The sequence below is a fragment of the Lagopus muta genome, chromosome Z (genome assembly GCF_023343835.1).
Source record: "Lagopus muta isolate bLagMut1 chromosome Z, bLagMut1 primary, whole genome shotgun sequence".
NCBI classification, from domain to species: Eukaryota; Metazoa; Chordata; class Aves; order Galliformes; family Phasianidae; genus Lagopus; species Lagopus muta.
Genome location: NC_064472.1, coordinates 11,834,878 through 11,851,526, shown reverse-complemented (window position 1 = coordinate 11,851,526; position 16,649 = coordinate 11,834,878). Strand labels below are relative to the sequence as shown.

Below are 16,649 nucleotides of genomic sequence, written 5' to 3'. Positions count from 1 at the left end.
AGAAGTTGTTTACTCAGAGGGTGATGAGGCACTGATATTGCTGCTCAGAGAGCTGTAGTGCCCCATCCCTGGAGGTGCTCAAGGCTCAGCTGGATGAGGGCCTGGGCAGCCTGAGCTGGTGGGGGGCAGCCCTGCTTGCAGCGGGATTTGGAAACAGGTGGGCTTTAACATCCCTTCCAACTTTTGCCATTTTGTGATTCTGTGATTCTATGGATGCGGTTCAGGTTTTCTCTGCTGTTTCTGAGAGACAGGGTCCTTTGCAAACCTTACTGCAAACCTCCCTTGATTTGGCTGTGCTCATCCCGGAAAATACTCTCTGTTTCATCATCTACCCAGATGCATATCTGGAATAAAGTAACCGATGTATTTGACGTGAATTAGCTTATAATGTTTATGAGAAAAAGCCATAGTGCAGTGAATGTGCTGACAAAAGACTGCTTTGTTTTTATTGGCTGCATATTTATCAGCATTCAGCAGCATAACTGAAGCATCTCTGAGGGTGCAACCTACATGAGACTCTGCTTTAATGTACACACACCCACGCCATCACAAACCTGAGGGTTTTTGCTTTTGCTGTTGCTATTGGTGAGGGCTTGCAGCTGCACACAGGGATTTGGTCAATGCTTCTAGCTTTCAGAGCAGCTGTGAGCCCCTGGCAGAGGGGCTGCAGCCATAAAGCACTACTTCCACACTTTGACACTTCTGAGCTATCCAGAATTATTTGGGATTTTTCCTGGCTGAAGCTGGACAGAGCCCATGGAATTGTTCTAATTTCAGTGCTGATATAGCAAGATACGTTTAGGGAGACTGAAAACAACATGAGTATGTCATGCAAATAGCGATGTCCTTTTAATACAGTAAGGTAAATGTTATATACAGTATACAGTATATATAATACAGTATAAGTAAATGTTATAAATCCAAGGTTACAAGTGATCTAATTAAATAAAATAAGACATGAGGAACAGAATGAATATTTAAACATTAGCAGCTATGCAAAAAATAGGACTACTGCATTGGAAAAATACAACAATTTCAGCAGATAAAGTAAATATACACCAAGTTGCTAGCACTCTTTCTGTATTAAAAAGCAGTGTACTTTTCTGGACAAACAGGAAGGCTGTTACATGTGGGTGACTTACTGTGTAAATAGTGCAAATAGATATGGGTATTTTATTCATTAAAAACGTAGGTTTGAGTTCAGAACAAGCACAGCACATACTGTACTGGATATCCCCTCTGTTTGTCACTGTGTTACTGGAAGAGGATATATTTCCAGCACATTCTCTCTACAGTTGCACTGTGCAAGTCTGCACAGTGTGAGCATTACCAGCAGCTATTTATTTTAATGCAAAACAAGCATTATAAAGCAAATGAATGTCCAGGGCTTTCACCTTGTTTTACTGTATTAATAAATGTGTAATTTGGTGAGACCCAGCAATAAAAAATTCTGCAAATGTCACTGCACTTCCATGAGCCAAACCCCATGCTATTGTGCATGCAGAGACCTGGGGGTGGCAGACAGCTGTCCTGGAAGCATTGGTTTTCTCCAGCAGACTATGTCAAATATAACAGCTTCTCAGTGGTTATTAGCAGTTGGAAAATGTCTGGGTAGCTTTGAGGATGAGGGAGGACTCTTTTTGCCCTTATACTCCGGGAACATAGGCATGTCATTTCAAGCAGCTAGAGGAGCTGGCACTTCACAGTCTGGTGAACCTCAATCCCAGAGCACAGCAAGGCGGCTTGGATTTCCCTTGGCCACGCTGCTGGGCTATCATGCAGCCACGTGGCTGTAGCAGCTTTGTCTCCAAGTTTGTGCTCCGCAGTGTGCAGTGCTCCACAAGGACAGTGGAGTGGCTCAGTCCTCTCGGTGGCAGCACATGGGAAGTCCCTCAGAAATGAGCACAGAGTCCAGAAGGACAAATGGGGAGGGACGGCGTACCTTCCTGGGTCATAACATTAAAACTACATTACCTCCAGGCAATTTACAAGCTTCTGTTTTTGAAATACAGGTCTTTGGATCAGTGGAAAGGTTTGTGATGTTCCATTCATATTCCTAGGCCAGACACCACATAAAAAAAGTACCTGGCCCAATTGAAAGTATTCTTATGCAGACACAGCCACTCGTGATAATTCTAGAGAGCAAACATTGCCTGAACATCCCTTCTGTCCTGGAAAGTACTTGCATGCTGCATTAATGCTTGCACAAGAGCTTCAGAAAAAGAAAGCAACATGCATTTTATAGCCCCAATTCAGTTACACAAAGAGATAGGACTTTGCTTTTCATTGATTTTGTTTTGTTAGCTAAAAATTGCAAATACACAACAGGAGATACTGAAGGTCTTTAATACATGACTGTAGCAGAACTATGTATAGATGCTGATTTTAGCTCTAGGGTATGTTTATACCAATAGCAAAGACAGTGGTATATTCAGTTTTGTGCTGTTTTCATCCTTCAAAAAAATCAGTCTGAGAAGACATCTTCTAAAAGTGATTCCATGTGCTTTTTCCTGGGGGCTCAGTCAACTACCTTTGCAGCGGTCAGTCTTCTGAATCCCCAGGTAACTAATGCTTGATAGCAACTCTCATTTACTGTCACTGTCCATAAGTTTTGCAAACTTCTGGACTTCACCAACTGCAGAGGAGTTACTCTTGGTCTAGTGTGAGAAAGATCAGATCAGTTTCACTTGAACTTGTTGCCATATTTCTTGTTTAGGCATTAACAGAAGGCTTCACATCTCTTAGATATGCTGTTGTTCTTGTCTAGGGGTGCAGTGTCATTGCTCTGGATTTATCAGATCTGAAGTCAGTTTAAATTAAATTTCATTTTTTCTGCAGTGGAGATTTCTGCTGGGACACAGAGGGCAGAAGTTGGGCCACTCAAAGAAAGGCAGAACCCACACATCTTCATACAGCATTGCATTGTGAGCAGGGTGTGGTGGAGATGAGAACTAGATGAGACAGAACACAGGAGAACAAAATAGAGAGCTTCAGTATCCTGCTTGTTCTAGGGAAAAGGCAGTGTTTCATGATATCTGTAAGGCCTACTGATTTTTGTAAAAGCTAGACATGGTGACATAGGCTTCTTCATCGCTTGGTGCCTTCAATTCAGTGTTAGGTGGCACCATGTTGCCATTCTGGGACTCTGGTCCAGGTTGTCCAGGAGGATCCAAGGCAGGAGCAGAAGGAAGGTGAAAGCCATTATCACACAGAGGCACCCTGCTGCTGTGGCACACCTCATACAAGCCAGAGCTGCAGGTGTCAGCAGTGTCTGTAGACTGGCTGCTACCAAGGAGTCCATGAAGAGCCTCTGCAGACCAGATACCTCCATAATTCATAGACAGGTTCAGGCTGCTTTTGTCAATCCTTGCAGGGCTTCGCTTCAGGTCTGATCCACTCCTAAGCTTTGGTGAAATATCAGTCTCTGGAGTAGATGGTGGCTGCAGAAAATTTTCCTGTTCGGCTTTTGCTTGAATGCCATCCACTTCATGGATAAAAACATAACCGATGCTCTCTGGGTTAAAGCTTATATCAAAATTCTGCATGGCAAAAGGAACAGCATGTTCAGTTAACAGTAGCCCTCTGCGTAACAGAAAAGATGTTACATGAATTTGTCTGATTTTACAAGGGTGTTTGTTATTTCTTTAATTCTGAATGTAACCCTGAACAGACTAAAAGGTAGGTTAGCAGAGAATTAAATACAACACCACTTAATAACTTTTTGTATGCTAATCTGAATCTATTCTGTGATCTCCTGCTGGTAGCATCATTGGACAATGTGGTAGACTTTTTGGAGCCACTTATCCATTGCACACCGGCTGTTTCACAGGAATGAAGGTGCTGAACCTGGTTGTTCCTTTCAGCTTTATCTTCCTAATTTAGCAATGTGATAAATTAAATGTTACCATTTTTTGAAATACATTAGGAATCTTTGCACTAGGGAGCACAGAGGATGGGAGAGTCTAAAAATTAAGAACTTGATAGTAAATCACCAGCTAGAGTGCTGAAAGGACAGAGCAGATGAGTTCCTTAGTAAAAAACAAAAACAAAACAAAACAAACAAACAAAACAAAAAACAAAAAACAAAAAAACTAGATATAATAGGCAATCAACTAATCCTAACTGTTATAGTTTGTACCATTTAACCACCAGGTTTTTATCTGGAAAAGAAGGGCTGATGTGCTCCATGGTCTATGAGCAATGCTATTGGCCATGTAAGGGTACATGGATATCACCAGGGATGTCTGAAGTTGGCAAAGTGACTCCCATCCAGCTCCACGACCAGTTTCATAATAGTACTAAAATGCCACAGGGGGAGAGGACCACAGAAATACACCTGGTTTGACCTTGTGCCAAAAGGGGACCTTAAACTGGGCTTTTCAGGTCCCTGTCAAGCGAAGACTCAAGTGTTTCCAGTAAGGAATATTCTAGTTCTTCTCTGTGCAATCCACTAGATTTAATTGTTTTCATAGCAAAGGATTCTTTTCTTATATCCAGATGAATTTCTCCCTGAAGCAGTGCTGGCCTGTTACTTCTTGTCCTGTCACCATGGATTCTTGTGAAGAGAGCATCTCACTGCTTCCTACCATTTAGTTATCAGTAGACTGTGATTAGCACTCCAGCATTCTCTTTCCCACAAAAAAATCCAATTGCTTCAACTGTTCTTCACATATCAAGTTCTTTAGCCCTCTATAGTTGTTTTGCACAATCCAAAACTCAGGCTCTAGTTGAATTGTCTGTTATGTCTATACCTTTCACTAGCATCTGCCTGTACAAATATTAGCTCTCTTGTGTGGAATGTAGTCATTTCTGAAAGGTGAATTGGTTGTGCAGCAAAGGCATGTTCCTTCTGTCATGAGTATAAATTTTGTTTCCAGTAGTCTGTAATTAAGTGAAAAAGACAGTAGAAATACATACATTTTTTGGCTTTTTACACAGTCGCTCCAGAGTTATTTTGTGATCAGGAAGGTTTGGCCACACAACAGGCTTGATCCTGAAAGAGCAACAGTAGACATCATGGGGTTCAACAGCAGCAAAAATGAGATGCGTTGAGATGTTCACATTGTATTATTTGTACTAATTCTCACAAAGCCTTAGGAGTGGCTTGCATTACCCACAGTAATGACTGAGGGAGGTTCCAGAAAAAAAAAGCAAAGACAAGAGAAGAGGAGATATAAAGGTCACCTAAAAGTCACTATTCTTTTGAGAGCATGGACTGTCTCGGTTAAAGAAAGACATTTCATCGAGTACTGGGAAAGCAGCAAATAGTGCTGGCAAAGATCTCATTTGCATCTAGTTGCGTTAACTGGGCTTTTCTGTACCATTTTCTGTAAGTGAAAGAAAAAGGCTGTGGTTAAAGTGCAAATTTGCAGAAATTTGCCTCTGCATATTCACATTAACCAAAGAATTGTGTATTTTCCTAACCCATAGTCATTTTCCTGTGCTTCAGGTATCTGTGGTACAGCTTTGTCCCATAGATCTCTTCTTACTTCTAGCAAAGTTCTCATGCTGTGGTGCTGTGGAAACCCTTAGCCATGATACATCCAAGCAACACAGCCTGCCTGAAAATCAAGATTGCAGTAATATAAGTATAGCCAAATATATCAGCACTGTCTCAGCAACATTATAATATCACAGATACGTACAAATCTATATTCCTCTTCATACGGGTATTTGCGTATGTGTGCAAATATACAAAAATATAAAAACAAACAAATACAAATAAATAATAATAATAATAATAATAATAAAATAAATATTAAAAGATTCAACACTTGCTTTTTTCAGCAGTTTTATACGTGCAGAACTTCCAGCAAAGTTGGAGAACTACAGGTGCTCAGTAACACTGAAGAGCAAGAGCTAGAAATCTCAAGCTACATCCGTGATTGTAAATTAAACAACACCAGAGAGTATGCCCTGGCAGACAATTCAGGTGTCTAAAATGTATAATAATTAAAAGTATTCTTGACATTTAACTGATGCCACCCAAACACATGGGAAGGCAATCCCCATGTGCAACTCAGTAGTTAGCACAGCTCAAATATTGTCCCCAATAGGGTGGTTCACATGCAGACATCCCTGAAGATGTCAGCAGAACTGCCACGGGCAGAGGCTGAGTGCCTCCATGCAGCCCTGGGCCTTCACCTTGCTGGATGTCCATCTCCTGTGTTTTGGGAGTTTTTCATTTAGATTCCATTTCTACCAGATTATCCATGCATGTGTTTATTTTCTTAAATTTGTCTACTAACAGGTACTTATCTACTATTGGTAGCCAATATATACAAAAAAAGCCAGGGATTTTGTGCAGTTTTGCCACACAAATGAATGTGGACCCAGCTGGGTTCATAGCTGACATCAAGTCCTTGCTGCAGAGAGCAATGCCCCCCACTTCCAAAAGCAGAGTCCTGCTGACTCAGACTGTGAAAGAAAAAGAGGCAACCTCCCCACTATGCAGTTTCCATACCTCTCAGAACTTTACTAAAACCCACAGTTTGCTTTCTTTTCTGCATCTTGCTTGAGGCTCTTGAGTCAAATATGCCTCCAGTGAGACACTGACTATGTAAATGTGTCATGGTGGCTTCAGATCCTTGAGGGTCTCAGTATTTCAAGTCCACGATTAACGTCTGATTGAAGCAGAGGTGTAATAGGGCAACTATTGCCTGCCAGTACTGCTTCGCGCGTTTCTCTCTTCTACTCTTTGCTTTTGGCATGGTACAGAGGCTCAGAAATGGGAAGAGAATAGTTCACAGGTACAACAGGGAAAGCAATAGAACTGTCAGAACAGGATTGGCTAGCAACTTTCTTTCTCATATGAAAAGATCCAGATTACCATTACCTGCTTTCCCAAAATGTTAGGATCAGAACAATCATGACAACTGACAGAATGAATCCTGGGACGGAGAGTATAATCATGAACATGCTGCTATCTAAAGGCAAACACAGAACATCTGTCAGTGCATCTATGTGCCTCACTGCTAGCCACTCTAATTGTAATGCCACCTCAGACAATCTATTAGGGATGAATGCCCAGCACTGTACCTTCTTACCACTGGTCTGGAGCAATGGTGAATTTCACTGACTCCACGAAAGTGATATTGGGTAGCCATGGCTCCAGTCTTAGCTGAGCTTCAGGCTGGTTCCCAGCTGTACTGAAGCACCATGTGCTCTGCTGTGTCCTTATGGCAGCACTGATATGATTCCCAGCTTACACTGTGTCTCGGTGCTGCCAAGGGCTGGAACTGCTATGGGCACTAATTCATCCCTCCCCATGCTTTCATCACTACTGCTGCCAGGAAAAACTAGTCTGTGGCCTGAGAACCCCTTAGCTGTCTTGGACCAAAATGGTTTTTGCTCGTACAGTTCTCTGTGGAGTACTCTCCTGTGGTCCTGAATCTCTTCGAAGTGCTCCACTCGCTCCACATGCCCTTAAAGTAATCTCCATTGGGCTGAGAACGTACTTTCACCTCATACAATGCATCCGTTTCGAGGTTTTTTCCAAGTAACTTTATCTGTAGGTATGGTGATTCTATGGTCTAAACACATAAAAAAATGCAATTACTAATAGGCATAGAAGATAAGAGCAGAACCACCAAAGCAAACATTATTACTATTACACTGTTGGTAATGAGCTTCATACTGTTTCTTCACGATGTTATGTCTTCTATTTCCATGGCAAAGCCCAAGTACAAATGAATGAAAACTCTGTAGCCCAGAGAATAACAGACAAGAACACTGTTAGCCATGAATTGCTTTGACTATCAGAATGCCAAATATTGCTCCTTTCCAAGTGTCAGTTGGAAAACTGAGAAAGGCAGATCTGAGAGTTTTTGCATGATACTGATATTTACATGAAAAAATTTAATTTCAGAAATTAGGTAATCTTAACAATATATAATTACCTTCCAATTGCTTTCTTCCTGCCGGTAGGCTATCTGGTGTATTAATTTATCCTTTAAATATTTCTTCCGTGAGTGTGGTGTACTATAATGAACGAGATATTCATTTGCCTCCTTTTGGTACGTTATGTTTATGTCAAATGGTACCTCAGGCTTGACTGCAAATAATAACAAACCAAGATATCATGGAGTCATTTTCAAGTTAAAATCCATTAAGGATAACTATGTAGGTTGAGAGTAAAGGTTGCCCTGAGCTGGGTTAACTTTGTGTTTAGGTCAGCTCAGCATTACACCTTGGTCCCAAAAGGGACTTAATGATGACCAGATGAATCAGGATTGGTCCCAGAACAGCTTAAGAATGTGGCATGTCACATTTATTCTTGGAAAAGCAGTTCCTGAGTTCCTTAGACATGTCCCAACTGGCTTTGATGTGATCATTCTTGGGCTCTTAGTGCCCCACCAGCACCACTGGCACCACAGGCTCCACCAAAATGCAAAGCTTGAAAAAATGAGATCTTTCAACTCTATGGTCACTGTGTGGGACTTCTAATTGCTGCTGAGCTCAATATAGAATTGAACTAATAAGCCCTGATACTGTGCAAGTCCTAGTAAGAGATGAATAAAATGTCCCTGCTTAGTAATACACCCAGGATCAGGATTAGCTGCTTTGACCAACTGCATAATAATTTAATCTACATCCAGTTCTGGGCTATTAACAGCCAGAATTCAGATGCATGTTTTGAATGGGTGTTAATCATGTTAGGCTTTGAAGCATCACACACTATCAATACCCAAATCCAGACCTCATCCCTTCCTTGACATTTAAGTTTGCCCTGAACAAACTTATTTCCTTCCACTAATGAGTATACACTAATAATGTCCAAAATGCTCAGTGCCTTACCAATGTCAGTTACAATCAGACTCCTGCAGACCCTTCTCTTTATCTCATATTCCACACAAATGTCTTTATTTGAGAGTATGTCGGTGAACTGTAAAAAATAAACATCTTCCTGTTTCTCCATATTGAAACACAGGTAACTGCTGTCTTCCTTGGTACTGTTGGCCAAAGCAATACAATATTAGTTTCTTCTCAGTCTTACTGTAAAATTGTATGGGAAAAATCCTTGTTGCTAATTTCAAATAAAATGAAATGTGACACCATATTAAGTAAGAAAAAATATCATGCAGATAAGGAGATTGAAAGATAGATAATGCTTTTCCTCATGGTATTTGAGCATAACAATCAAGTGATATGAGTCACAGTGAGAGTCCCGGAGTTCTCCAAGAAAAAATCAGTTCACAACAGTAATTATTAATTGGAGATGAATGTGTTAATATATCTTTTTAAATGATCTTACTGCTGCCATATTTAAATATTAAGTTATATGTATGGATACTCCCTGATGGTAATGAGGAATTTCCTGTTGACCATATTGGCATTATATCAGTGGTCAGCTCAGCCATGAGGTTCTCATGGTATTGTTTCAGAAGTTGAAATGTGTCTGCTTGTTCTTCCATCTGTGCACCTCTTGTGTTTGTGGACTGCCATAAAACCTCAGACAAAATCCTGAGTAAAATGCATGTCAACAGAAAAATAAACTAGGTAGGAGGAGAAAAGAAAAAGTAATGATTAGAATAGTAAGGTGCAAAAGAGAAGGAAAATCGACTTTTGCTTGCTGCCATAGTACATTTAGTTTCAGGAGTATCAGACAGAGAGAAAGCAGAAGTATGCTGCAGAAACAAAATCTGAACTTCATCATCTAGGTGTATCAGTTAAAAAATAAGGTGCAAGAGCTTCATGGCCACAGCTGCAAGTGAGAATGACTGATGTGTTTGGTAACTCTCCTGTTTTTGTATACTGATTTCATTATGGTTGTTTTGCATGTGTGCAAAGACAGTTGCTTAATTTTAATTTTGTCTTGACATAGATAATGATATTTCCAGTAGAAAATCTGAATTCTCTCTTTTTCTTTTTTTTTTTTTTCTTTTTTTTTTTTTTTAATATCATTTAACATAAAGGAAAAATACTTTCATTTCATGCTCAGCTTCACCAGAAATTACAAATATTTCAGAGCAATGGGTGGAAGATGAGGAGTTCCGGAGATGTCATAATGCCCTTTACAGATCCTTCAGTTGACTTTTTTCTTGCCAGGGTTAGATTCTGTTTCAGTGAGCTCTTCTTCACTAAATATAGTATTTCAATTTGGTGAAGCACTCAAACTAAATTATGTTTTTCTGCTCCTGTTTCCCAACATTTGGCAGTGTGACTCACAGGTTCTTAAATTTCCCAGAAGTTTACCAAAGGACAGGCTGAGAGCACTTACCACACAGCCAGGGTATAGTTAGTGTTGTGAGGAGGCAGCTCTGTGAAATTGCAGGTCAAGCTGCTATAGGAATCCTTAAATTCCAGCTGGCTGAAACAGTCAATGTCCAAATTATCAGGTTCATCATCTCCGAAGGTCCCTAAAGAGAGATTAATAGGATGTTACTGAAGCAAATGGTATATGAATTCAATTTGCTGCTTCATTGTAAAGAAGATTGCTTCTTTATATGGTTGCATGAAAGGAAGAAGATCAGCCTGTCTGTTCCATAAGAAGCAAAGAAAGCTTGCTCAAAATTAAATTAAAGGACACTTGCATCTTCCATGATTGCTCCCTGTGCATGCCAATGAAACTTGTCCACTTGGTATGCACTGAGGCACATATGGCATCTCCAGTCTGTAAACCATCAAACAACACTTCATCACAGTTTGGTGTAACCTATGCCTGTTCTATTCTGTTACTTATGAGCAAAGGGGGACAGCATTGTTGTCCTTGAAATCTCTGTGAATAGTCCTGTCTTCTTATGAAAATGGAGAAAATATCTTGTCCACTTTACCTCCTAATTCCCCCAAAACTTGAGCTAGGTATGGGGCATTGTCACTGTAAAAGTTGCAGATGATCTTCATACCAAGTAAAATTGGGACTTTCTCCACCCGAAAATCATCTCAGAACTATCTCAAACATGTTTTTTATTAGGAACCACAAAATGCTGCCATCCTTAGACACAAAAGAGGAGTCATACACAAGGACCAAAACTCCTTCAAAAATAAAGAGCGCAGAAATAAGCACTGGGGAAATATACTGTAGAGCTGCTGCCAAAGGTGCCTGGGGCTGATGTTCAAGGCTAATATCTGCTTATAAGCACAGGCTAGTTTTAACAGAACTTATTTGTACAAGAATTTCAGTGCAGAACAACCTGGAAGTATATGAGACACTCATAGCATTGAAGCAAAAGCCCCACAGCAGAGGAGGCACACAATTGCCAGCACTGTGCCTGCACCAGACATCCCAGCAACACCCAGCAGCCTCCTCCTGATTCTGCCCTGTCCATGCTCAGTCCCACCGTTCCTGAAAATCCTGGGGAATTATATGAGTTTTTCTGAAAATAAAAGTACTGTGTCACAAAGCAATTAAGCACCACAGCATGTTTTGACTGTACTGTAGAGTCTTCTTAAATGTCACAGACTTGGACTGAGGAGGGAAAGCTCAGACATTCAGCCAGAACATGTGCCTTCCTGCAAATTTGCTTTGATGACTCATAAAACAATCATGATTTGACTAACAGCATGCGTCTCATGTCCTACACTAGGCATATATGATGTCAATGAAACAAAAGCTGATGTTTCTGAGAGGACTTCTCCCTGGCACACCTGCCAATTTAACCTGATTTCATGAAATACCACGTGCTGTAGCCAAGCAGACAATGAAGAAGTTATTACAAGCCCTTAAATGGATTGTCAAGGCAGGAATGCCTCTATCCCTTCCACCAGGGTTTCAGCGTAGCTGTGATAATATTCTAACGTATTTCCATGTCCAGGGACTACTTCCAGTTATTTTCTTGGCCCTCTACTTCCCATTTCTCCAAAGTGCCCATTCCATGCCATCTCTTTCAGTGTGAAGAAAACTTGGACTTCTCCAGGGATATCAGTGTTTCACGTATTTGTATTTACAGTATGGGGAAACGCCCATGGAAACATTTCCAATGGAAAATCCCTCCCCTTATATGCATTTGGAGTAAGGGAAGTAATTTAAAAATCATTCAGGAATCCAGAAAAATAGGCAAAAGCAGTGCAGGACTGAGAAGTGAGCCGCTGCCACTAGCACCTGTGTTGGTGAGCAGGAGGGATGAGAACATCTGATGCTTCTCTGATCTATCTCCCAAGCTAAAAGTGGCTGTTTGCCACTGGAAGCAGCTGGTGCTCAGAAGCTGTTCCAGGACTTCCCTTCTCACTGCAGGTCTGGTGTCACCTGTCCCATAGGGAGTTGCTAAGAAAAAGATGAAAGATGTTGACATAGGACATCTTCCACCTGCGCTGCATGTTTGAGGAAACACTCTGTGCAGCTTAGACAGTGTAGGTAGAGGGCCACCCTCTTTGACTACCGCATTTAAAAGAGACACAAAAGTTCGTGCACCTCCAGAGCAAGGCCTGCAGCAGCTTCATGCAGGGAAAATCTTGACAGACAGAGCTCTGAGAGGTCTGGACAGACATGTAGCTACAAAAATGGATCTTACTTTAATATAGCAGAGAGATGCTGCTGGGTATTTTCTGAATATAAAAATCTCATATACCACACTTCATATAAATACACAAAACAGATAAATATTTTCAAACATAGCATATCCGTCTGATATTCTCATCTATCTGCTACAGTTTTGCTGAAAACTGACAGAAATTTTAAGCCAATCTCTGTCAGTCTGACTGTAAATGTTTAAACAATACAGAGTCTTCGGTGCTGAGCAGATGGAAAACCTTGTCTTTTTCATTCTGAACTTTCACATAACTGATAATGTGGTTCCTTACTCACTGAAATAATATCCTAATCATAAGACATATAATAAATAAAGATTGTGAATGAAATATGACTTTTGAAATGCTTTTACTGTGTTTTTTTTCCAAGGACTGAGTGATTCTTTTTGATACAAATGTGCATCACCTCAGTTATACCCCTTCCCTAGCCCTCAGAAACTCAGCATGCAAATGTGTCCACTACATGAACAATTTCAGTGACTCCAACACAAACTGCATTGCTAAGGACTCAATACACAATTAAAAATTTACAAGATAATAATTTTTTCTCTTTGAGAAACCCAGACCAGACAGATATCTGAGCCTGGCAATACAGAAATCAAGACAGGACTTGTTACAGAGTTATTACAGTGCAAGAAAAACTGATCTTTTCAGAAATGGTCATCCCTTGGGTTTGGCCAATATCCAGCAGATATGTTCAAATCACAGGAGGAATCTTACAAGCCGTTACCAAGAGTGCTAGCAGAGGCTATTCTTGTGTGTCAGCTTTATGCTTCAAAGCCACTATGACTAACCACAATGTGTAAAACTGAAGGCACTGATAAGTGCCTGCATGCTCAGTGACTGAGTCTGCGAAGTCAAGAAGTGACCATCTCCATGGACAGAGCCATGTGATATCTCTTGTGCTGATGGCAGCAGACAGTCCGTCACCTGGACTTAGGATTGATTTGATTCTGGAAGGACTTGTTTTCATCATAACAATTTTGCTGTGGATTGCACAAGCTGTACAAGTGCGGAGAAGAAGGCCACTGATGCTGGCCATCCTGCTTATGGTACCCTGCCCCTGCCTGTGCCCACCTGCAGGATCATGGCTGCTCCACTGTAGTTTGCCTGGGGCTGCTCTTCCAGGCCAGGGATGGAGCCAAGAAAGCATTTCTGACAAGGCAGCCTGCCACTCATCATAGAGGAGGAGATGAAGGCAAGTGCCAAAATGAGCTTTTTCTCTAATTTGTTGGCCAAATCTGTGGCACTCATGAATAAATTGTAACAGCTGGTGGTTGCTCTGTGTGGATTTTCTGAGCATCTTTCTCTTTATTTCTAAGCAAAATATTAGTTATGGTTTACTGGAAGCTAGTGATGAAATCAAGGAGAGGTCTTCTCCCCTCTGCTGTTGGGAAGCCCTGAGGATATCAGTGACATCAGCTATAAATCACTGGCACTGACCTCTCCCTGCTGCAGCTTTTTGCAAAATCTGGCTCTAGGAAGCTGAAAATTGTATAAACAAAATATAAACAGAAATGAAACAAGCAAGTTTGAAAAGTTGCAATTCAGAGCTCTTTTCTGTTTTCCTCTAACTCAAAAATTTGCTATGCATACCCTGTCTATGTCTGTATGAGAAAATATATTTTTGTATACACACACATATGTAGTAATGCTATACTATACATGAAAATCAAGCAAGATATTCCTTGTCATTAAATCCATGGGAGCATCACCTTCCTAATAACCAGAAGACACTTTTGTTCCCACGCAATAAAATTCTGGTGTCCTATAGCTAGCAATGAGTGACAGCCGATGTCTTTCAGAAAAATGCAATCAGCTCTTTCACTGCTGTTTGTTCGTATCAGAAAACGTTTAACAGAGCTGATAGAGAATCTGTAAATCCCTTTGAGATCCCTTTTGAGAAAAGGGATAGCAGATTTAAAGACTGGATTTTATCATCACTTTTTGTGTTTTGCTTTTCAATTTTGATGCTTCTAATCAACTTTCACTTGTCTAGATAAGACAGTTAAACCTGCAATAAAGCTTAATTTAATTTAAGCAATAAAGCTTAATTTAATTTAAACTAACTTTTGAGTTAGTTTTCAATTCTTTGTCATATAAGGGATTAGTATTCTTAGTGATGAGTTGTGAGAAGCCCCTGGTCTCAGCTACTACACTGACAGAGGCTAGGACTATCCCTACATACAACTTCCACAATTGTTTAAAGAAAAAGAAGAAAGTTTTTCTTTTTTAGTGAAACAGGTTAGGTCACTCTTGAGCTGCATTAAGATTCTGTGGAGGAAATTGGCAAGAGAAAGAGAAGCCAGTACTTCAGCCTTCTCTGATGGCAACTCAGAGTGATCCTAGGCTGCAGAAGAGTCAAGCAGCACCCTACTCATAGGTGCAACTCCTCACACAAATGCTAGAAGCAGCAAGAAAGGATTAACAGGTCTGATCTTGCATGGCTTCTGCATATGGCTGTCATTTCATACAAGTTTGAACATTGCAAGGACAGAAGATTTGGGAATGAAACAGATAAGCCTTCAGCTCTGCATACATTTCCAGTACTGGCACTAAAACAAAGAGAATGGAGGCTAAAACACTAACATATTCAACCCAGCAGTTGCATTTTTGAGCTCTTAGTTCAGCTTTTCAAGATCATACAAGAGTGCAAAGATGAACATGAAATGACTCACCATCACCATCTCCTGAAGTGTAACCACTTTCCCCAAAAGTGGTATGAAGAAACAAGATGAGAATGCTCAATACTGTACTTGTCCGTGTCATTCTGAGCATGCTGCATGTGTGCAGGACGTGTGTGTGTGAAACCCTCACTCACTGACTTTATACTAGATGCAGAACAAAAAACCCATTGCTTGATAAAGAGACCGCAGGCAAGGGAAATGTAAACATACTGGCAAGGATGACTAGTGGCAGAGAGCAGGAAGCCAGAGAGAAGATATTTGCAGAGCTTTTACTTTGAAATATATTTCCCATTTCAAAATTAAGGACCTTCTGGATCAGGCCCATTGAATATGCTGATGAAGTCCAGTGGGTCAAGAGCAAGCTTCATGGACTATGTTCTTATTTGATCTAGTGAGATTTTTGCTGCTGGTTTTCCTGAGAAAATGGTTCAGACCTCATATCTGCTTTCCTTTCAGTGGAGATACACAGGTACCAGAGAGAAAAATCTTCCAGCTATAAAATGCTAATTATAATTACTATTATTTATTCCTTAAGTGTTGGCATCATACAAGCCAGCAATGTGCCCTCGTAGCCTGGAAAGCCACCGTATCCTGGGCTGCATCAAAAGGAGCATGGCCAGCAGGGTGAGGGAGGGGATCCTGCCCTCTGTTCTGTGCTGATGAGGCCTCACCTGGAGTACTGCATCCAGATGTGAAATCCTCAGTACAGGAGAGACAGAGACCTGCTGGAGTGCATCCAGAGGAGGGCGACAAAACTGATCCATCAAATGGAACGCCTCTGCTACAAGGACAGGCTGAGAGAAGTGGAGCTGTTCAGCCTGGAGAGGAGAAGGCTGTGTGGTGACCTGATAGTGGCCTTTCAGTATCTAAAGGGGAACTAAAATAAAGAACGGGACAGACTCTTCTTCAGGATCTGTGGTGATAGAACAAGGGGGAATGGCTTCAAGCTCAAAGAGGATAGATTTAGGTTGGTTATAAGGAAAGTCTTTTACAGTGAGGGTGGTGGGGCACTGGAACAGGTTGCCCAAAGATGTGGTTGATGTCCCATCCCTGAAGACTTTCAGGGTAAGGCTGGATCAGACCCTGGGCAACGTGATCTAGCTGTGCATATTCCTGTTCATTGCAGATGACCTTTAAAGGTCCCTTCCAACACTGAGGATTCTATGATTCTAAGGACAAATAAGGCAATGTTGACAAAAAAAAAAAAAAAAAAAGGTTATTTACAAGATTAATCCTGCAAAATGCAGTTCTGAGAACAAAAGTGGTACATCTCACATTTTTTTTTAGGCTTTGGACAAAGCAAAGGCAGAAAAAAGATGGAGACAAAGTTAAATATTTCCTTTGCACACTTTCTCTGGCTGTATACATCAATGTACTCTGGTACGTATTACAGCTGACTGATGTGGCTAGCTACAAGTGAGCAGAAGACCTGAAAGAGGAGAACAAGCTCCAGATCAGCACTGGCTGCACCAAAAAAAACTTTATGTTGCAGACATG

The 16,649-nt window shown here is 40.9% G+C and overlaps 1 protein-coding gene across 1 annotated transcript; it reads right to left on the bottom strand.

Annotated features, from left to right (window-relative positions):
• Window positions 1-2,401: 2,401 nt before the first annotated feature.
• Window positions 2,402-15,380, bottom strand: IL7R (interleukin 7 receptor). Its single transcript, XM_048931911.1, has 8 exons — window positions 15,144-15,380; window positions 10,220-10,358; window positions 8,797-8,951; window positions 7,899-8,053; window positions 7,358-7,532; window positions 6,836-6,926; window positions 4,918-4,993; window positions 2,402-3,539 (listed from the first exon to the last, which is right to left on the bottom strand). The coding sequence occupies exons 1-8, from the start codon at window positions 15,241-15,243 to the stop codon at window positions 3,045-3,047; spliced, it is 1,386 nt and encodes a 461-aa protein (XP_048787868.1). The 5' UTR covers window positions 15,244-15,380; the 3' UTR covers window positions 2,402-3,044.
• Between the last annotated feature and the right edge of the window lie 1,269 nt (window positions 15,381-16,649).

Bases quoted from the DNA above. Each gene is read 5' to 3' on its own strand.
- IL7R (XM_048931911.1), bottom strand. From the start codon at position 15,243: ATGCTCAGAATGACACGGACAAGTACAGTATTGAGCATTCTCATCTTG. The intron at 8,952-10,219 runs GTAAGTGCTCTC...TTTGGCCAACAG, and splicing joins AACTATACCCTGGCTGTGTG to TACCAAGGAAGACAGCAGTT. The intron at 6,927-7,357 runs GTACGAGCAAAA...GTTTGCCTTTAG, and splicing joins AGAGTACTCCACAGAGAACT to ATAGCAGCATGTTCATGATT.